We start from the raw sequence: 22,073 nt of genomic DNA, 5'->3' as shown, positions 1-22,073 counted from the left end.
GCCAAATACAACATGACGGCCACCAAGGTCCACTCTCACAAGAGGTTGGCCACCACTGCCATAGGCGCTATTTTCCATTGATAAGCCCCTGCCTTCCACCACGGAAGTTCAATCGACTCCACACACACACACACACACACCCATCCCCCCCCCGGTGTTTATCGCTCGCCCCCCCCCCTCCTTCCCCTTGACCCTCTGGCATTTATCGGCCCCTTGGATAATCCCATGTCTTCCCAGAATCACAGTGTGGCTTTTGCGCAAACAGAGGATAATCCCATAGATTTCTCCCCCCCCCACCAGGAGTTGATATTAACCACATTGGGGACCCCTGGTCGACAGTATACAATTTCCTATAGGTAACGATTGCTTTTTCTAAATTGCTACAAACTTGGTTGTGGTAACTAAATAATCATGGGACCACGGATGTATATGTGGTCGGATGTTGCCCGAACGGACATTAAGTGGCACATACCTGTATATACTACATAGGTTATTTGGTAATAAACAAGCATTCGAAGGGGGCCCTCAAGCCCACCAAATCACCGCCAAGTATCTGGCATTGATTCTCAATTCCCATCAGTTTATCTCAAATTCTATTCCCATCTATATGGAGCAATTTACTGTGACCCCTGAACTGACCAATCAGAACATGTAGAAACCAGAGCAACCAGAGATCAAACTCCCCAAAGCCTAACCAGGGGTTAGGATATGAAGCCGCCACTAGATTTGTTGCTCCACTGTGCCCCCCATGGGACATTGGTTGCTTTATGTGTCTTCATTTGGCAGATATCTCTCCAAGTCTTTCCTATCCATATCCTTTATATCTTTTAAACATTACAATTGAATCCACCTCTACCACCTCCTTTTGCACCTCATTCCATGTACTCACCACCCTCTGTGATTAACTAGCCCCTGCCTCATCTGTCACTCTTACCTCTTTATATTGGCTACCTCCCCTTTACACCTCGTCTTGATGTAACTCGAAACATCAACTCTCCCTCTGCCTCTCCACTGATGGTGCCTGATGTTCTTCCAGCAATTTAGTTTTACTTCACAATGTTGTGATCTCACTCCCCAACCTCCTGCAACTTCAGTGTTGTATTATCCTTGCCAGTAATTAAAATTAAAGATGTTACTTCTTTCTGACTGAGGGTAACAAATAAAAGTTGAGGGGAAAATTTGGTGTTTGCATGAACACTTGTTTACGAACTGATCAAAATGTGTTTTAAATACAGAATACTTACTCCATCTGCTTATAACTCAACCATTTGCTAAATCTGGAAATAAAGGCCACAGATGCTGGGACTGCTGGAGGAACTGGGCAAGTCCAACAGCATCCAGGGGTAGAAATGGTCAGTCAATGTTTTGGGTGTGAGACTTGGTCTCGATAATAGCCTTTTTTACCCATGGATGATGTCCATCCTGCTCAGTCCCACCTGCAATGTGCTCAAGCTCTGCAATAGCAGGGATCTCCCATTGCAAATCCATTTCAATTCTCTCTCTCCTTCCTCCCCCCACATTCCCATGCCCACATCCACTGCCAGACAGACCACCCACAAATTGGAGGAACAATACCTTGTATTGTGACTGAGCACACCCCCCCCCCCAACCAGATGGCATTAACATCAACTTCTTTGGCTTCATTGGCCCCCTCCCGACACTCCAGAAATCTCCTCTACCCAAATCATTATTTCTCCTGTCCTCTATTTCTCTCTCTTTCCCTTTCCCTCTGTCTCCTTTTTTCCAGCTCTGCATTCACAGACTACCTCCGCTCCTCCCCCAATCAATCCTCTCCTGTCCATATCCAATGTTGGCCTCTGCTCCTATCCCTGCCCTTCCTTTCCTTCTCCCCCAACCTTTTCATTCAGGTGCCTGGCTGCTTTTTGCTCATACCTTGACAGAAGACTCGGGCCTGAAACATAGGTTACACATCTTTACCTCCTGTGGACGCTGTGAGACCTGCTGAGTTCCCAAGTATTTTTGTTTTTACAACAATCACAGCATCTGCAAACTTTCATGTTTCACTCTGTTTCAGGCAATATTTTGCAATGATATTAATTCACTACTGATATACAGTACCCTCCATAATGTTTGGGACAAAGACATTTTTTCATTTATTTGCCCCTGTGCTCCACACTTTAAATTTGTAATCAAACAATTAATACATGACTCTAGATTTACTTCAAGGTTATTTGTATACATTTTGATCTGAGCATATAGAAATTACAGCACTTTTTATACATAGCTCTACCATTTCAGGGCATCATAACGTTTGGGACATCTGGCTTCACAGGTATTTGCTTGTTTAATTGCTTCATCGATGCAGGTGTAAGAGAGCTAGTCTTCGAAGTTTTTGATCACCTTTGGAGTCTAGTTGCCATTTTTCAACTTGAAGACCAGAGTTGTGCCAAAGAAAGTCAAAGAAGCCATTATGAGGCTGAAAAATAAGAATAAAACAGTAAGAGATATTGCTCAAACCTTAGGATTACAAAATCAACTGTTTGGAACAGTATAAAGAAGAAAGAGCATACTGGTGAGCTCAGTAATTGCAAAGGGCCTGGTCGGCCAAGGAAGAACTACACTACTGATGAAGAAAAATCCCCAAACACCTGTCTGACAGATCAGAAACCCTCTTCAAGAAGCTAATGTGGACGTCAATGACTACTGTCCACTAAGGATAGTCTCAGTCTGGCAGTGCATGAGACCGTAGGAATGGGATAGGGAATTGAAAAGGGTGGCCACCATGAGACTATGGAATGACATTGTGCATAATTCTTTGATATTGCACCAAAGTGCCACAAAAAGATTCTTCCTACACTAGTGAGTGTAATTCCTCTCCCTCGCTCACCCACGCTCTCGCTCACTCTCACATTCTCGCAAACAGTATGGCCACATTGCGGTTTGCCGAGAAGACCGTGCAGAATTCTGGAATAAGGCCTAGTGGGCAGACAATACCAAAATTAACCTGTATCAGAGTGATGGCAAGAGTAAAATGTGGATGTGTAAAGGAACCGCCCAAGTTCCAAAGCATACCACCTCATCTGGGTGTTATGGTCTGGTATGTATGGCTGGTACTGGTGCACTTATCTTCATTGATGACGCAACTGCACATGGCAGTAGCAAAGTGAATTCTGAGGTGTATAGAAAACATCTTGTTTGAGCAAATGCCTCCAAATTTGTTGGATGGTGCTTCATCCTACCACAAGGCAATGATCCCAAACATACTGCTAAAGCAACAAAGGAGTTTTTCAAAGCTTAAAAACTGAAAAATTCTTTAATGGCCAACTGAGTCACCTGATCGAAATTCGATTACCTTCGATGTGCTGAAGAAAAAACTTGAGGGAATCAGGAGCTGAAAATGACTGCCATAAAGGTCTGCCAAAGCATCACCAGAGAAGGTACCCAGTACCTAGTGATATCTATGATTTCAAGCAGTCATTCCAAGCAAAGTACAATGGCTAAAAGAGATACCTTTGGTATGACCCAAATGTTATTGGGCCCTGAAATGCGGGGAACCATGTATTAAAAATACTGTGATTTTTTTATATGGTCAAACCAAAATGTATTCAAGCAACCTTGAATAAAATCTCGAATCGCATGTGAATTGTTTATATAACCATATAACCACTTACAGCACAGAACAGGCCAGTTCGGCCCTACTAGTCTATGCCGTAGCAAATCCCCACCCTCCTAGTCCCACTAGGACTAGGATTACAAATTTGATTACAAATTTACAGTGTGGATCACAGGGTCAAATAAAGGATTAAAAAATGTCTTTGTTCCAAATATTTGAAGGGCATTGTAAATCCATTTAAATGGCAGGGTAGATTTAAAAGTCACCTCTGCTAAATTGCCACGGTTCAGGTGCCTCAAATGACAACGAGTTTATTGTCGTGCATGTTGTATGATGTGGATTTACATTGAAACTTTTGCTGGCTGCCGTCAAACAGGTATTTTATTAAGAAAAGAATTATGTCCACGAAAGATAATAAATATTCACACTTACCATCTTGCAAGAAAAAAGTAATTTTAAATTATGCAGACTGTCCTTTTGTGGTGTTGGAGCAGTCATTAGCCTCTTTCAGGTGGCCAGAATACTTGACTGTAAAGCCGCCTGTTCTGCCTCAATGTGGCAGTGGGTGGCCACCTGAGAGTGGAGAACCTGGCCAGGAGGAGCACTTACCTAACCCTCCTCCTGTAGGTATATTCTCCGGCTCGGAGAATCCCCCGTTGCACCTGAAAGCAGCAGTGGGACTACGGCCACAGTTCACAGGAGCCGGCGGTCGCTCAGACACGGCTCTCCTTCAGCTGGCACGTTCAGGTGACAGAAAGGCGTCTTCTCCGTGGACACCTGAACATCCCAGCTGCACTCCCCTAGCCTCATCTGCCGGCACATGATCTGCACCTGAAAGTGGCTATTGATTAGTGTAACAAGGGGAGGTTCAAGAGCCTGATTTTTGCATCTCGAGGTGATGGACTGCAGGTTTATGTACCTTCTACCCAAAAGTAGTACCGAGAAAGGTACTACTTTATGATGATGGCTGTATCTTTAAAGGGCAATTGTATCTTTAAAATCAATATATGCTTCATCAGTCAAAATTCACCTGCTGAGTTTCTCCAGCATTTGTGTGTTTTTTCTCTTAACCACCGGTGTCAACAGAATCCTGTGCTTAACCCATGGTGTTGTTTTAGGTGGCTTTACTTCAGGCAAGAGCAAAATAAGCAGTGCCTCTGCTTCTGGTCAAGCACTCTGATGAACCAAGTGATGTTTGCTGGTTTGACTCAAAAATTAAAATATTAGCTGATCAGGTAGCCCAAAGCTGTTGAGGCTGAACATGGGCATTCTTCCAAATGACTGATTCTCAGTAAGCATTTAATTAACTCTATCTGAGTTTGTCTCACCCTTGGCACGTTCTCCTTTCCATTTCTAGGTTCTGCTTAGATTCAGCCCGACAAAACCGACAGAGGCTCTCCATCAACTGGTCCAACTTCAGCTTGAAGAAAACCACGTTTGCTGCTCACTGATCGTTTCCCCGAAGGAACCGACACGCAAACCCTCCCCTCCCCCCTCCCTCCCAGATTCTCTCACTCGGATACACAGTACTACATTGCTCTGAGAGCTAACCAGGTTGTTGGTCCTGGAACTGCCTTGCCTTTTAAACCCTCTTCCCCCTTCCCTCACCATTGCCATTCAACCCCCCCCCCCCCCCCCCCACTGCTGTGTAAGATTCTGCACTGGGACAGGGTGCAGAGCGCCTTGGACCTGCTGACTTTGTTGCAGTGTACGGAGAGAGAGTTGGCCAGCCGTTGATCCACTTTCTCCTTACCTGAATTTTTTTTTGTTTGCTTGTGTGTTTGTAGTCTGTGAGTGGAACTTGCTCAACAATAGCCTTGACCTGTTCAGGTTGGAGCTCGTACAGCCTTCTAGCTCTGGCACTTCCGCTTTCCACGGCCCCAGGTGGAAGGTCAATCAACTGTTCTCTCCTTTGCATCAATCCGCTGCGACGTTTTATTTGCATCTTGCATTCAACACTGTACATACAGTCCGACTACTGACAAGGGAATGGACAGCATCAGTTTTTGCTCTTCCAAGCTCCAGCGTTCCTCCGACTCGAAGGTTTGAAGGAAAGAAACACTCAAACCAAACTGGATGGTGAAAGCCCAGTCTCCTTCACAGACTCACCGTTTGAAGTGTACAAGGTTGCGCTATATTGTGTTTGATTTCTGACTTGTAGCCAGCTTGTGTAAGAATACTTGCAGAATGAATTCAAAGGAACAATGCTCACACTATCGACCTGTTATAGAGTGTATAATTGTATTAACACTGAAGCCGGAACTGGCTACTTTTTTAACATATTGTTAAGTAATATTAAAAAAAATCATGTCTTTCTTTTTGAAAGATGGAATACAGTAGTATGGCAGAAATGTGAACGTCTGTCTTGCCTTTTTCTCAAATGTCCTGTTTGGAATTGTATTTCTGACCAGACAGGAGGAAGATTGAGGGGATGTGGATATAATATGTGGTAAAATTCAGGAAGAGTGGAGCAACAGAGAGATTTCAGCATTTTGAGTTTACATAAACCTTAATGTGAAACACCGAGGTGATCAAAGATGAACATATTTATACAGACTCTTTTCAACTTCAGAAGGCCTGAAGTGTGAAGGAGCCAATGAATTGTTTTATAACTGAAATGTGGAAAATGCTGTTTTACATACATAAAGTTTCCACCAAAACGCAGTATGTTTTTAAGTTAATTTGGGGGATAAAAATTGGTCCAACCATGAGACAACTCCTCTGCTCCTATTCCAAGCTCTGTGGTGAATCTTCTACAACCCGAGGACGTGAGTTAAGGGTGAAAGGGGAAAAATTTAGGGGGAACATTAGGGGGATTTTCTTCACACAGAGAGTGGTTGGAGTGTGGAACGAGGTGCCACCTGAGGGGTCAATTTTAAAAATTTGGACAGGTACATGGATGGGAAGGATATGGACTGGGTGTAGGTCAGTGGAACTACGTGGAATAATAGTTTGGCACAGGACTGAAGGGCCTGTTTTCTGTCCTGTAATGCTCTATGATTCTAACCTTCTATGGTCTTACCAGTACCTCATGCGACATTTCAAAGGAATTTGCCTTGGACAGTGCAATCGTTTCTCAGCAGTGTTACCGTCTAGATTTTGTGCTCTGGTCCCCAGAATAGGACTGAAAATCACAATATTGTGCAGGAAAGCACATTAGTAATTCAACATTTGGTCCGCATTGATTCTGTGCCGTGCAAAGGAAGGATGTGCTGGGAAACAAGGTAAGCATAAAAATAATTTGGTTGACTACTCCAGAATAGAGTGCCGTTTTAGATATCCTCGCAAAAGGTGTCTAAACCATTGAATATCTGATGAGAGGATCATTTGAATGGATGGGGATTTTGTACCTTTTGAGTTGTTCAAACAGTTGCTGAATATCAATGGGCAGAAAAGAGGAAGTTTGGGAACAGGAAAAAGCAGAACCATTAATAATTATCTGTTTCCCTATTTGAAAAGCTATTTGGCAGAAGTTTTTTTTTGAAAAAAGGTGGTTCAAGAATCTACATCGAAGTGGCTCTGGCTGAATGTGCTCCTCCACTGGAGTGTTGGGGTCGTAGGACACCCTTCTGATATAACTGCCTCATCCAAAATCTAGCACATTCTCTTGTTCCATGAAACACTACAGAGCAGAAGCAGACCTTGCTGGTGCCGAACTAGCATATGTACCCATTTCAAGTTGGCCATTTCCTTTTGCCGACCACTTTGTTTCTGCCATTTCATCACGTTGCCTGTGACCTTGGAGTCACAACTTGATGGCACTTTTCAATGACTTGGCCACATGACATCTCATTAACGGAGATTGTGAAAAGCTCGGACCCCAGTGGCATCCCTCCAGTCCAACTTGCCAACCTCAGAGTTGCCCATGGGTTGCTTTTGTGCCTTCTATTTAAGTAATCTAGTTTAAGTTTATTGTCACCTCACTGGGCAAATACACCCTGTTGAATCCCTCAATCCATGCATTATATTGCTGTCAAATCTATGTGCATAATAACTCTTTGTTCATCACCTTCTGAAGACCACCAGTAGCTCAAAAATACCACGTCCATTGGCTCTTCCATATTTAGTTTGCAACCTCAAAACTTTTGATTTTGTGGAAGGTTATTTCCTAGCCTGAGTCTGACCAATCATATTATTTTACTACTTCCTCAAGAATTACCCCAGCTTTTTTCCAGTCCAAAGTTAGAGCTGAAATTGCTCAGCCCCGAAATCTGGTGAATGTTTTCTGCAGGAGACACCATGACTGCAAATGCTGGAATCTGGAACACAAAAAAACAGCTTGCTCTGGAGGAGCTCAGTGTTTTGAGCAGAAGCGAAGACTTCTAATCCTGATTCGTCCACCAAGTGTTTGCAGCATCTTTCGATAAGTGCTGATAAGTGTGAGGTGCTTCATTTTGGTAAGAAGAATCAGAATAGGACATACGTGGTAAATGGGAGAGCATTGATGAATACAGAAGGGCAGAAAGATTTAGGAGTAACGGTACATCGTTCCCTGAAGGTAGAAACTCACGTGAATAGGGTGGTGAAGAAGGCTTTTAGTATGCTGGCCTTTATCAATCATTGCATGGAATATAGGAGTTGGGAGGTGATGTTGAGATTGTATAAGACGTTGGTGCGGCCTAATTTGGAGTTCTGTGTGCAGTTCTGGTCGCCTAATTATAGGAAGGATATAAACAGAGTGGAGAGAGTGCAGAGAAGGTTTACCAGAATGTTGCCTGGGTTTAAGCATCTGGAGTATAGGGAGAGATTGGACAGATTGGGTCTTTATTCTTTGGAGCGTAGAAGGTTGAGAGGGGATTTGATAGGAGTATTTAAGATTATGAAAGGGATAGACAGAATGGATGTGGATAGACTATTTCCGTTAAGAGGAGGAAAGATTAAAACAAGAGGACATGAGTTAAGAATTAAGGGGCAGAGGTTTAGAGGTAACATGAGGGGGAACTTCTTTACTCAGAGAGTGGTAGCCGTGTGGAATGATCTTCCGGGAGAAATAGTGGCGGCGGAGTCAATTGTATTATTTAAGAAAAGGTTGGACAGGTATATGGATGAGAAGAAGATGGAGGGTTATGGGCATTGTGCAGGGAGGTGGGACTAGAAAGGGGTGTTTGGTTCGGTGCGGACTAGAAGGGCCTAATGGCCTGTTTCCGTGCTGTAATTGTTTTGTTATGTTATGTTAACCTTCACGACTTTCTTAAATTTAGGACCCCATAATTGAATGCTTGTACGGTTGCAACTTAATATCAATGCAGCCTAACTAGCTTTTGTACTAGTTTGTTTCTGTTTATAATCCCAGGATCCCACATGTTATATGTTTGCTATTTCGAGGATTGGTACCCAGGTCTCTCAGGTCCCATATACAGTGTGAAACACAAAAGTCTGCAGATGCTGTAATTGTGGTAAAAATACAAACACTGGAGAAACTCAGCAGGTCTAGCTGCATTCATTCGAGGTAAAGATAGATTACTGATATTTCTGGCCTGAGCCCTTCTTCAAGGTAGACGTAGACCTGTCATTGCCTATTGAATACTGAAAGCTCTGGATAGAGTGGATGTGGAGAGGATGTTTCCTGTGGTGGAGTTTGGGACGGGCACGGCCTCAGAATACAAAAGCACCCCTTGAGAACAGAGGTGAGGAGGAATTTCTTTAATTATCTGTTTCCCTATTTGAATCGGTGAATCTGGAATTCGTTGCAGTTGTTTATGGAGGCCAAGTCATTGGGGATATTTAAGCCAAAGGCAGATACGTTCTTGATCCAGGAAGGGAATCAAGGGTTATGGGGAGGAGGCAGGAGAATGGGTCCGAAGAGGATTATAAATCAGCCATGGGAAAATAGCAGAGCAGGCTCAATGGGCCAAATGCCTAATTCTGCTTCTATGCCTTGTGTCCTTCAGTGAAAGTATATCATTCCCCCACCATCCCTGTTCCATGGTTAAAGTCAACAACCATTTTGCAATGCCTAAAATTGACAAAAATCTACAGGTAACCTAGTGTCCATTTTGCACAGGCAGCCCTTCTACCACCTTTTAAATTGTTTTTAAAAATTTAGAGAGACAACGCAGTCATAAGCCTACGCTGCCCAAATACACCTGTGGCCAATTAATCTCCCAACCCCAGGGTGTCTCTTTTTTAAAAAAAGGACCTTTGTTCTGATGACCTGGTTTGGTTCAAGTTCTGATTATCTCAATATTTCCTCCTTTGTTTTTCACCTTGGATCTTCATTCAGAGTGATGGACTGCTTCCATCATTCATGCTTGTGAAGGTGGTAGTGTGTTACTGCCTGGACAAATGAATGACTCATTAGACCATGTGTTTTGCTCTGGTTATTACAAGGGCAGATGTGTTAAAAGTGGCTGATCTCCATTCTATCAGTGGGCCAGGCATGACAGTTTCATGGATTTCATCACTGATGCCAAATGTTCATTCAAGATCTGAATTTTTAAAATCCTGGTATGACAGACCTTGGGGTTCAAATCCATACATCCCTCAAGGTTGCCACACGGGTTGATAGGATAGTTAAGGAGGTCCATGAGATGGGGGGATTGAATTCAGGAGTAGAGAAGATCTGTTGCAACTCTACAAATTTCTGGTTAAGACCACACTTGGTCACCTCATTCCAGGAAGAATGTGGAAGCTATGGAGAGGGAGCAGAGATTGACCAGGATGTTACCTGGATTGGGAAACAAGTCTTATGAGGCAAGGTGAGCATAGCTGGGACTTTCTCTTTGGAGTGTAGAAGGATGAGAAGAGATTTGATAGAGGTCCACAAGATTATGAGAGGCAGAGAGATAGGGTGGACAGCCAGCACCTGTTTCCCAGGGGAGGATCAGCAAACACCAGAGGACACAACTCAAGTCACCTTTATTTATCGTTCATACTATCCTCACTCAGTAGGACGAGATGGCGTTTCTCCAGGACCACAGCATATTTACATAGATATAAATTAGGAAACCAGTTAACACCTTAAAATATTAAGGTATTAAGATGTATACACTGAAAGTCCACAGGACACTATCCATGTCTGTACTGGGAGTTTAGGAACCTGATGGCTTGGGGCAAAAAATGCTGTTTCCTATTCTGGGTGTAAGGGCCTGGGTACTTCCGTACCAGATGGCAGAAGGGAGAACAGTTTGCACATGGGATGTGTGAAGTCTTTCACAATTTTTATGTACAAAGTTCATGGAGGGGAGCCATCAGGGGTAAGTTTTTTAGAAAGTTGTGGGAGTCTGGAATGCCTTGCTGGGGATGGTGGGGGAAGCTGAAACATTTGGGGGCATTTAAGAGACTCTTGGACACGCGGATGAAAAAAAATAGAGGGTAATGGGGTAGGAAGGGTTCAGTTTTTTTAAGGAAGGAATATATGGGTCAGCATAACATTGAGGGCTGAAGGGCCTGTACTGTGCTGTTCTATGTAGCTTGCTGTGTTGGGTGGTGTGATCTGTTTGTGTTATTGACCATGGCTTATGGACAGGCTTAACAACCCTTTCCATGCCTTGGGTTAAAACACAATGCTGGAGAAACTCAGCAGGTCAAACAGTGCTTTATAGAGCAGCGATAAAGATACAGAACCAAGCGTTTCAGGCTTCAGCCCTTCGCTGAGGTGTGAACAAAATGTAGACAGGCACCTAAACACAATCTTTGCTGCATTAAGGACACTGACCTGCTAGGTTTCTCCAGGGTTGCGTTTTTACTTCAATCATGATGTCTGCAGACTTCCGTGTTGTACTCCGTACCTTGGATCTTCACTGAGGTCTTTTGTTTTGGCTGGCCCTACCTTTGTCATTGGCTGGATTTGCAGATCCTTGGAGGTGCCCTCTATTTCATCCTGCGTCGGATTCTGTGACCACTGCTGCTTTTTGCCCAAATTCGCCACTGGATTTCCTACATCATTTCAATGTCAGCTGCAAAATCGTGAAGACGCTTTGGAAATATGAAAGGTTTTGCATCAATGTGAGCTGTTCTTGGCTCTCTATCAAGCACTGCTTATCGGCTACGATTTGTATAGGGTCTGGTTGATCGCCAAAGAGACCAGGGCAATGAGCAAGAAATACGTATCTGCACAGAGCAAACATTGGGATGAACTCTAAAGTTTAATTCCTTGGAAACTGTCTCAGGATGAGCCTGTATCAGGATACATTGCCCTAGACCAGATATCTATCTTGTAGCATGACATTCTTGACAGATTCGCAGAATGTCAAGAATTATTCCCACACAGTGGAAATGGCCTGGTGGCTTTGGCTCTGTTGCCAATATCTTCTTGTGGGCCTACATGGAAAGTTGTTTGCTCTCGACTTGGTTTGTCAATTCTGGACTGAGTTTCCATTTCAGGTGAGACTTGGAAGAAAGTAACAAGTCTGCATACTTTGCACCCAAGATGAGGAATTTCTTCCAGTCGCAAATCCTTAAAATTCATTGTCCCAAAGTATTGTGGAAGCTGAATCTGTTAAAGACTTTTTTAAGATTACATGGCAGTAGAGGTGGTGTGTAAATGAGTGGGTAGGCAGAGCTGAGACGAAGGTCAGATCAGCCATAGCCTTGTTGAATGGGCTAGATGGATAGGACAGTATTGACAAGGTATCAGTAAAAAGCAGGTGAGTGCCTGAATTAAAAGGCGGGAGAAGAAATGCAGGTGGGGAACAATGAGAGAGAGACTCTCACAGAACTCTCTCCTCTCAGAGAGGAGGAGAACTTCTTCAGGGTCATAATCCCTCAGAGAAATTTCACAGTGGAGCTGCTGAATGGAGTTAAACTTCTGTCTTTTTGTTCAGGTTTCTGCCTGCTGTTGGCTCATACCTTGAGAAAGGGTTCAGGCCCAAAACATTGATTGCCTCTCTTTTCCTCTTGTGGACGTTGCAAGAGCTGCTGAGTTTCTCCAGCAATTAATTGTATTAAATGTAAAAAAAAAATAAATCGAGGGTTGGGGTGTGAAGTAGGGGAGGGTTAGATTGTTTTCTATAGGTAGGCATAACATCATGGGTTGAAGGGCCTGTGCTGTAATGTTCTCTGTGCTATGGCCATTATGAATTTCCACCTGGGCTCAGAAAATTGAGGTACTGCACCAAGAACTGAATTCTTGGCTCTGTGCATTCGTCCAGATTCCTTGGAGCCTAGACATCATGTCCTTGCCTTTAATTTCTACCCTGTAAGGTTCAGCTTGGCATTCTATTTGCTTCAATCAAATTGTGTGAAAGTGGACCAGGTTTCAGTATTCTTATGTACCAGGAAGACCAAATCACCCTACCTTTCCACAGCTCTTGGTCTCCCACTGTATAGAAAATAATCAGATCCAAGTAGATGACTTCATTCTTCACACTGAGCCCTGCCGACACTGACTTTCACTCCCGATCCCACTTGCTTGCACACCGGGAGAAGGGAGTACAGCCAGGTGATCAGACTTGCTGAAGGTATGGCTTGATGTGCGTTCTTTGAGATGATGTTGCAATGGTTGTGTGTGTTGGTTCCCCTGGTCTCAAGTGTCGTGTTCATGGTAGTTTGTCAGAGACTTCAGCTTGGCCTGATTGAAGTTTCCCACAGTGATCGGGAAGGCATCAGGATGTGCTGCCTCATGGCTGTTTATCAGAGTGCTTGGGTCCCCCTCAGTGCCCACCTGATGTTAGCATGGGGTGGTATGTACACTCCGACCAGGATGATGGTGGTGAACTCCCTTGGCAGGTAGAATGAGAGCGCCCATTGATCGCTAGGGGATCCAGGTCAGGGGAGCAGGACTTGGACGTGACTGTCACATCTGTGCACCTTAATGACACAAACACCGCCTACCCTGGTTTTGCCAAACGCCACTGTTCAATCAGCGTGATGGACTGCAGCGTTGTGTCCGGAATGTTTGAGTTTAGCCAAGTCTCCAGGCACCCACCACTCTTAATGTGTTTAAAAAAACATACACCCTCTTCTTGTGCAGATCTCCTCTGGTGTTTGCCACTCTCACCCCTAGGAAAAGGTGCTAGCTATCCACCCCATCTATACCTTGCATCATCTTGTCGACCTCCTTTAAGTCATCTTATCCTTAGTCACTCCAAAGAGAAAAGCCCCAGCTCTGCTAACCTCGCTTCATAAGAGTTATTTTCCAATCCAGGCAACATCCTGATAAATCTCCTCTCTATAGATTCCACACCCGTCCTGCATTGCAGTGATTAGAACACAATATTCCAAATGTGGTCAAGTTCCTGGTTCCTTTTACTTGTTGTTTTCTGTGCAGTGCATTGTAATATTTCGCTAGATGTTTAGGAATGGTTAGAGGACCATTTGGATTGAATTCAACTATGCCTCTATTTCCATGGAGCATCTTGGTAGATTTGGAATAGCGGGCACCTGATTTAATGGTATCTACTAATTTAAAGGTGGCACAGTTGGTTGTAGCGGTTAGCATTACACCGTTGCAGCTTCAGCTGTCTGTAATGAGTTTGTATATTCTCCCTGTGTCTGCGTGGGTTTTCCCCGGGGGCTCCGGTTTTCTCTCCCCATTCAAAATGTATGGGTGTGTAGGTCAATCAGGTGTAAATAGGGCGGCACAGACTCATGGGCCGTAATGTCCTGCTACCGTGCTGTGTGTCCAAATTTATTTAGTGTAGGGGGGGACTGAATCTTGTCGACTGCTGTCACATCTTTGGCTCAGGAAGTAGTGAACTGTGAAGGTGTAAAAACTGGGTGCTGGGGAGCAAGCCAAGCTACCCAAACTGCACTCAGAGTCAAACTGACCATAGGAACATCTGCGACCAGGGTAGGGTGAGGATTGTGACACAAAGCTGAAGTCTCTGACAAACTACCATGAACACGACACTTGAGACCAGGGGAACCAACACACAACCATTGCAACATCATCTCCAAGTATACAATAAATTCAAAACAGTGCCTTTGGAACAGAGATGAGGAAGCATTTCTTTATCCAGAGGGTGGTGAAGCTAGAATTAATTCCCTTGGATGTCTGCGAAGACCCAGTCGATGGGTAGATTTCAGAGAGAGGTAGATGGGTGCTTTATGAGGAAGGGAATCAAGGGTTACGAGAAGATAGAAGGATGGGCTTGAAAAAGATAGTAAATCGACCATGATGGAATGGTCAAATTCTGCTCCCATGACCTATGGTCTTACTGTTTCCCCCATTGGATTAACTTCCTCCTCCTAATTGTAATGGTTCAAGGTATCAGTCAACATTAAGACATTAATATTTGGCCTAGACTAGATGGGCTGAAGGGCCTGTCTCTGTGCTGTACTGTTCTAATACTGGCTTACACTTGCAGAATTTAAGTTCTGCAAATTCTGGAACTCCACTTGACCACTCCGTTGGCCAGGCAATATCTGTTTTGGGGTGGGGGGGGAGGAGTAGAGAGGAGAGCTGATGTGCAGAATTAATATTTCAGGTCTGAGCATTTGCAAACCCTTCAACAGCCCAACTCTTCCAATTTCATCTTGTTTATTCCCATTGCTGCTGGTCAGGGCATGTGCAACATTGGGAGCTTGGACGGAATTTAAGGTCAGGAGTTCAAGGATGTTCCTAGAACTAATCCAGTGTTCCTTTGTCATTACCAATGACTGCCATGTGCGCCGACTTAATGTGGCAGTTCAGACATTCGACCAGTCCATCAGCCTGTGGGTGGTAGGTCGTGGGGCAGTGTAGCTGTATCCCTAACCTGTTGGTGAGCTATGCCCAGAGCACAGATGTGAACTGGGTGCCCCGATCACTGGTGAGGCGAGACGCCGAACCAGACGACCCAACCATGCAACAGGGCTTGGGAGCAGGAGTCGGCGGAGGCGTCTGGCATCGGGATCGCCTCGGGCCAGCGAGTAGTGCGGTCCACCACCGTAAACAGGTAACAGTTGCCACGGGAAATGGGTAAGGGCCCAACGGTGTCCACGTGAATGTGGCTGAACCGCTCCCGGACGTGCTCGAACTCCTGTACGGGCGCTCTGGTGTGCCTGTGCACCTTGGACATCTGGCACTGGCTGCATGTCCTGGCCCAGCCCACGATCTGCTTCCACAGCCAATGCCATCCAATCCATTCTGACACCATCCAGACCGCGGACCTGATGGATGGATATGAAAGGTCGTGGATATGATGGAAGACCTGCCTGCGCCACTGCTGGGGATCCACTGGCCGTGGGGTGCCCAAGGAGATACCGCACAGGATGGTGACTTCACCACTCGGAGTTGGGAGGTCTCGGAACCGCAGGCCGGTGATGGCAGTCTTGAAGGCCCTCGTCTCATAATCAGCTTCCTGGTCCCAGGCGAGCTGGTCGAAGTTGAGGCTGGGCATCACGAGAGTGCATCGGCAACCATATTGTCTTTACCTGCTTTGTGCCGAATGTTGGTGGTAAACTCCAACACGAAGGAGAGGTTACGGTGGTGGCAGGCCGACCAGGGGTCCTTTGCCATCGCGAGCGCCTGGGTGAGGGGTTTGTGGTCTGTGAAAATGGTAAAAGTCCTCCCCTCCAAAAAATAGTGGAAATGTGGCACCCGCCAGGTACATGCCCAGTAACTCGCGGTCGAAGGCTCTATACTTGTGTTCCGGCGGGCAGAGCAGGCAGCTGAAGAATGCCAGTGGCTTCCAATGTCCATTCACCTGCTGCTCCAGGATGGCACCGACGGCTGTGGCAGAGGCATCGACAGAGAGTGCCATATGCAGGTCGGTGTGCAGGTGTGTGAGTATGGCGGCCTTCGCCAGGGTGTCCTTGGTGGCCTCGAATGCAGTGCAGGCTTCTGGGTTCCAAGCGAGCATCTTGTGCTTGGCTGCGATGAGGGTGAACAGTAGCTGCATGATACGCGCAGCTCTCAGGATGAAGAGGTTGTAAAAGTTGACCATACCTGCGAACTCCTGCAGCCCCTTGAGGCTGTTTGGGCGTGGGAACTCCCTGATGGCGGCAACCTTCACAGCGACGGGCGTGGCTCCTTCGGCCGTGATGTTATGGTCAGGAAATGAATGGACTCTTTCCCGAACTAGCACTTGGCCAGGTTGATGGTAAGGCCGAAGTCGGTCAGCCGGGAGAAAATGGCACGTAGGTGGGCCTTGTGTTGTGCCGGTCCTTGCTGGCGACAAGGATGTTGTCCAAATAAATAAAGATGAAATCCAAGTCCCTGCCCACTGAATCCATGAGGCACTGGAAGGTCTGAGCGGCATTCTTGAGCCCGAATGGCATGCGCAGGAATGCGAACAGGCCAAAGGGGGTGATGATGGCTGTCTTGGGTATGTCCTCAGGGTGCACCGGGATCTGGTGATATCCGCGCACCAGGTCAACTTTTACAACCACTTCATCCTGGGAGCTGTGCGCATCATGCAGCCGCTGTTTTCCCTCGTCGCAGCCAAACACAAGATGCTCACATGGAACCCAGAAGCCTGCACCACATTCAAGGCCACCAAGGACGCCCTGACGAAGGCCACCATGCTCGCCCACCCGCACACCGACCTGCATATGGCACTCTCTGTCGATGCCTCTGCCACACCTGTCAGTGCCATCCTGGAGCAGCAGGTGAATGGGCACTGGAAGCCACTGGCACTCTTCAGCTGCCTGCTCCACCCGCTGGAACGCAAGTATAGTGCCTTCGACCGCGAGTTACTGGGCATGTACCTGGCGGTTGCGGCATTTCCGCTATTTATTTGGAGGGGAGGACTTTTACCATCTTCACAGACCACAAACCCCTCACCCAGGCGCTCGTGATGGCAAAGGATCCCTGGTCAGCCCACCAGCAAAGTCACCTCTCCTTCGTGTCGGAGTTTACCACCGACATTCGGCACAAGGCAGGGAAAGACAATGTGGTCGCTGATGCACTCTCGCGACCAGCCATCTGCGCGCTGACGCCCGGCCTCAACTTCGACCAGCTCGCCTGGGATCAGGATGCTGATGAGGAGACGAGGGCCTTCAAGACCACCATCACCGGCCTGCGGTTCCGAGACCTCTCGACTCCGAGTGGCGAAGGCACCATCCTGTGCGATATCTCCTTGGGCACTCCACAGCCAGTGGTTCCACAGCAGTGGCGTAGGCAGGTCTTCCATCACATCCATGACCTTTCACATCTGTCCATCAGGTCCACGGTCTGGATGGTGGCAGAACGGTTCGTATGGCATGGGCTGCGGAAGCAGATCGCGGGCTGGGCCAGAACATACGCTCATTGCCAGATGTCCAAGGTGCACAAGCACACCAGGGCGCCTGTACTGGAGTTCGAGCACGTCCGGGAATGGTTCAGCCACATTCATGTGGACATTGTCGGGCCCTTACCCGTTTCCCGTGGCAACCGTTACCTGTTTAAGGTGGTGGACCGCACTACTCGCTGGCCCAAGGCGATCCCGATGCCAGACGCCTCCACCGACTCCTTGCATGGTTGGGTCGCCCGGTTCAGCGTCCCGCCTCACCTCACCAGCAATCGAGGCGCCCAGTTCACATCTGCGCTCTGGGCATAGCTCGCCAACAGGTTGGGGTTACACCTACACCGCACCACAGCCTACCACCTGCAAGCCAATGGACTGGTCGAACGTCTGCACCGCCACTTTAAGTTAGCACTCATGTCCCGCCTCACCAGTCCCATCTGGACAGATGAACTGTCTTAGGTGCTCCTGGACATCCGCTCCACTCCCAAGGAAGATCTGCAGGCATCATCAGCTGAGCTGGTCTACAGTGCGTCGCTAGCACTACCTGGTGAGTTCGTCAACGCACCTCAATCCCCAGCGGTCACCGCATGAACTACTCCCTCACCTCAGGGCACGCTTGGACTCCTTCGAAACCCCACCATCACCCAGACATGGCACCCACCCGACTCACGTTCCTGGCGAACTGCTTTCCGCGGAATTTGTTTTCATTCGGCGGGGCCCGACTGTGGCACCTCTACAGTGACCATATGAGGGACTGTACAGGGTTATACAGCGTTCCGGCTCCAAGTTCACGCTGGACTTGGACGGCAGGCATGAACTGTTTACCATGGACAGGCTGAAGCCAGTGCACCTCGATCCCACCGAGCCCGTGGTCGTTGCCCAGCCCAAGAAGCGAGGCCACTCGGCAAAAAAGCACATTGGTGCAGGTTCGGGGGGGGGGGGAGGCTGTGTGACGGCTCACCAGAAGGCAGGCGAACTGGCCCCGCTTGTAAGCCACGAGGTGGGGCAGCCAGCCAAAATGGCGCCGTCGGGAGTTTCCCTTCCTTTCAGCTCGGGGCTCAGAAACCCATGCTTGGGGACCACATGATGCCCGGATGACGTCAGCGCCCTCCAGCGCGGTTCTCAGTCAGGTCCGGGCTGGGAGTATAAGTGCAGCCCAGCAGCCTGCAATAAACTAGTCTGCTCACTGAGCTCAACCCGTCTGGTTGCGTGAGTTATTGCAGGAGCAGGGTAGCCGCCGCTACAGACTTGCATTTATGAGCCTCGTCAAAGTTTCTCTTTGGTCTTCTAGATGTAAAAATGAGCCTGTTCAATCTTTCATGCTATATATAATCATCTGAAATGGGTTAAAATGAGTGCAAATGGGCAAAAAGTGAGATATGGAGAGTAAATTACCTCTGTCTATGCTGTACAAGTAGAATTATTTGGCAGAAATTTGTTCTGCAATAAACAGAATTCTGCCCAAGGGACCCACTGATCAGGAGAAGCAGTGTCCAAAAGGGCAGCATGGTTAACGTAGCAGATAGTGCAACGATCTTGCAGCGTCAGTGACTCAGGATCGAATCCAGCACTGACTATAAGGAGTTTGTAAGTTCTCACCATGTCCATGTGGGTTCCCCCCACTGTTCCCCCCACTGGTCAAAGCACTGAAATGCTAGAGGAACTCCGCTGCTCTATTCAGCATCTAGAGGAGACAGATATATCGCCAATGCTTCGGGCCTGAGCCCTTCTTCAAGGAAAATTCAGGAAAGGCTGAAGCAGGATACATCAGAAAGTCCCACTTCAATTCTCCATCCCATTTCCCTTGCCAACGTGTCTGTCCATGGGGTCTCGTGCTCTGCCAGATTGAGTCCACCCGTAACTTGGAGGAACAACACCTCATCTTCTGACTGTGCACCCTCCAACCAGATGGCATTAACATCGACTTCTCTGGCTTTTGTTAAAGTTCACCCCCACCACCACCGTCGTCCCTTCATTCACTGTCTCTTCTAAATTCTACCTGTTAACTTCTACCTCATCCCTTATCATTTGTTGGTCTGGATTCCTCCCCCATTGTTTGAATTCTGGGACTTTCTGATATAATCCCGCTTCTGCCTTTTTCGATTTTTTTTTCCTTGAAGGGCTCAGGCCCGAAACGTCGGCAACGTTTCTTTTTCTCCTTTAGACACTGAATAGGCCGGCTGAGTTCCTCCAGCAATTTGGAGTTTTCAAACTACAATCTCAGCGTCTTCAACCTATTGTGTTTCTCTTAGGGTTGAAGGTCAATTGGGCGGCATGAGCTTATGGGCTGAAACGGCCTGTTTCCATGATGTGCCCAAATTAAATTAAAACTTTTTTTGGTTGGTATATAATGGTCGGCACAACAAATGGACCAAAGGGCCTGTACTGTGCTATAATGATCTATGATCGCGCTTTGGACTAAGTTTGTCACTCATTTTCTCAAAGCAGTTCCACCGTTTAATTATGTCATGACCGAACTGCCATTTTGTTATCATTCCAAACGAATATTTTAATTTGGCTGCCACTTTGTGCATTAACTGCTACTGGTCAAATCGTCATTAGTTGAGGAGGTGCAATGTTTTCCATCTGTGCCTCCTTGACTTCACCATTTCATGGGCCGCAAAGCACTTGATGACTTTTGGAAATCCTGCTGTAAATTTCATGTTCCTCCTTTTCTGCTTTTAATTATTCAAGGTTATCTTTGGACACCGATGGCCAATCGAGTGACTCCATGGGGCAGTAGATCAGAGTCGAAAGGCTTTTATTAGCTCAGACGTTAGCTGGGGCTCAGCGACCATCTGGCCTGAATCCGAGCAGGAGGTGATCTGGGGTCAAGGACCTTTATTAGGGAATCTCCTGGGAGGGAAGAAGGGGGGGTCCAGGCCAGTATATAGAGTTATTACAGTGACGTAATACCTCATACCACTACAGACGGATGTTACATCATGACGGCTCTGTCTTGAGAATGATGGGATAGTTTTAACACACACATGTTGGATATGATTCCTGGCTGGTGGAGCAAGTTTGTGTTATTTGCAAGGATTTCATGTCATGCTGCACAGTTTGATTTTTTTAAATTTAAATTTAGACATACAGCATGATAACAGGCTGTTCTGCCCCATAGGTCCATGCTACCCCATTGACCTTCCAGTGTACGCTTTGAACAGTGAGAGGAAACCCACGCAGACACGGGGAGAATACACAAACTCCTTACAAAACCCTGGTCGCTGGTGTTCGAACAGTGTGGCACTGACAAGTTTCAGTTTCTTCAGAAATTGAGACCAATCTGACCATCATTCGTCAAATCTTCAGAAGAATTTTAATGAGAGTTTATTGCCATATCCACAAGTGCAATGTAGAGATGCACAAAATCCTTGGTAACTGCAGCCCTAGAGGTATGTACCGTATATTTCAGCGGATGTCGAGTCGAAAAACCCTCAAAAATCACTCAAAAAATGGGGAGTCACGTGATGGAGTAATGGCCGGAAGGGTAAAACCAGCCCTCTCCAGAAAAAAGAAAAAAGTCAAGGAAATTAAAAGTTCAACAAATATAAAATATAAGAAATAAAAGCTAAAGTTGCAGAGAAGAGAAAGACGATGGCACCCAAAAAGGAAAAAGGAAAAACAACGGAAAAAAAAAGTCACCGGAAAAGAAAGAAGGCGGCCTTACCTGCACAAAGGAACAGGGAGCCATGGTGGTGAAGAACGCCCATTCTCCAAGGTTGGTGCCAGCCCTGCGGAGTCGTGACCCCCCTGTAGAGCTAGTGCTGTTGTGGCTGCGTCGGCGGATGAAAGGTAAGTAGTGGGGTTTGCAGTTGCTCGCGATTGGCGGTGGGTAGGTCGTCGGTCGCAGCGGTCGGGCCCCGGCGGTCGTCAGTGATGGACGCTAGGGTGAGTACCTGGTTGGCCCCGGGGGTGGCTGTGGCGGCGGCAGTAGCAGCGGTTGCCACAGTCGGGAGCAAGGCTGGGTCGAGTGTTCCGCACGGGGGCGAGAGGCGGGCCAACACCATGGTTGCAAGGGTGGGCTGCCCCTTCCGGGTTCGGCGCCTCCGTGACGTCAGGCATTGCCGTGAAGGGGAGCCCTCACTCTCATTGGACGAGAGCTCTGGGGAAGAAGAGTTTGAATGGGATAGGGGCGATTGGGCTTCACACGAGGCACTGTGTTTGCCGGCGGCCATTTTAGACCTACAGACTGCAGCAAAGTGGCCGTTTTTAAGGCACTTCTGGCACCTGGCTTTTCTTGCTGGGCACTGGGACCTGCTGTGCTTGTCCCTCCCGCAGTAATAACATTTTGGGTTCGCACGGGGCAGTGAAGCAGCAGCTGACAGGCCGTCAGTGTCTCGGGGGGTGGTAGGGTAGAAGAGCACTCTACTCACATCAGAACGAGGGGTCCAGTCCCTAGAGAACTC

At 47.0% G+C, this 22,073-nt stretch overlaps 1 protein-coding gene across 2 annotated transcripts in view; it reads left to right on the top strand.

Annotated features, from left to right (window-relative positions):
* Positions 1 to 6,238, top strand: part of fam193a (family with sequence similarity 193 member A) — a 120,247-nt gene extending 114,009 nt beyond the window's left edge. For both annotated transcript variants that reach the window (XM_069942166.1, XM_069942155.1), the window contains one exon: positions 4,932 to 6,238. In XM_069942166.1, coding sequence (XP_069798267.1) covers positions 4,932 to 5,025 — 94 coding nt within the window. In that variant the 3' untranslated portion in view covers positions 5,026 to 6,238. The remainder of the gene's footprint in view (positions 1 to 4,931) is intronic.
* The last annotated feature ends 15,835 nt before the right edge of the window (positions 6,239 to 22,073 follow it).

This window comes from Narcine bancroftii, chromosome 1 (genome assembly GCF_036971445.1).
Source record: "Narcine bancroftii isolate sNarBan1 chromosome 1, sNarBan1.hap1, whole genome shotgun sequence".
NCBI classification, from domain to species: Eukaryota; Metazoa; Chordata; class Chondrichthyes; order Torpediniformes; family Narcinidae; genus Narcine; species Narcine bancroftii.
The sequence above is the reverse complement of the archived record's forward strand: the minus strand, read 5'-3'. Positions and strand labels throughout refer to the sequence as shown.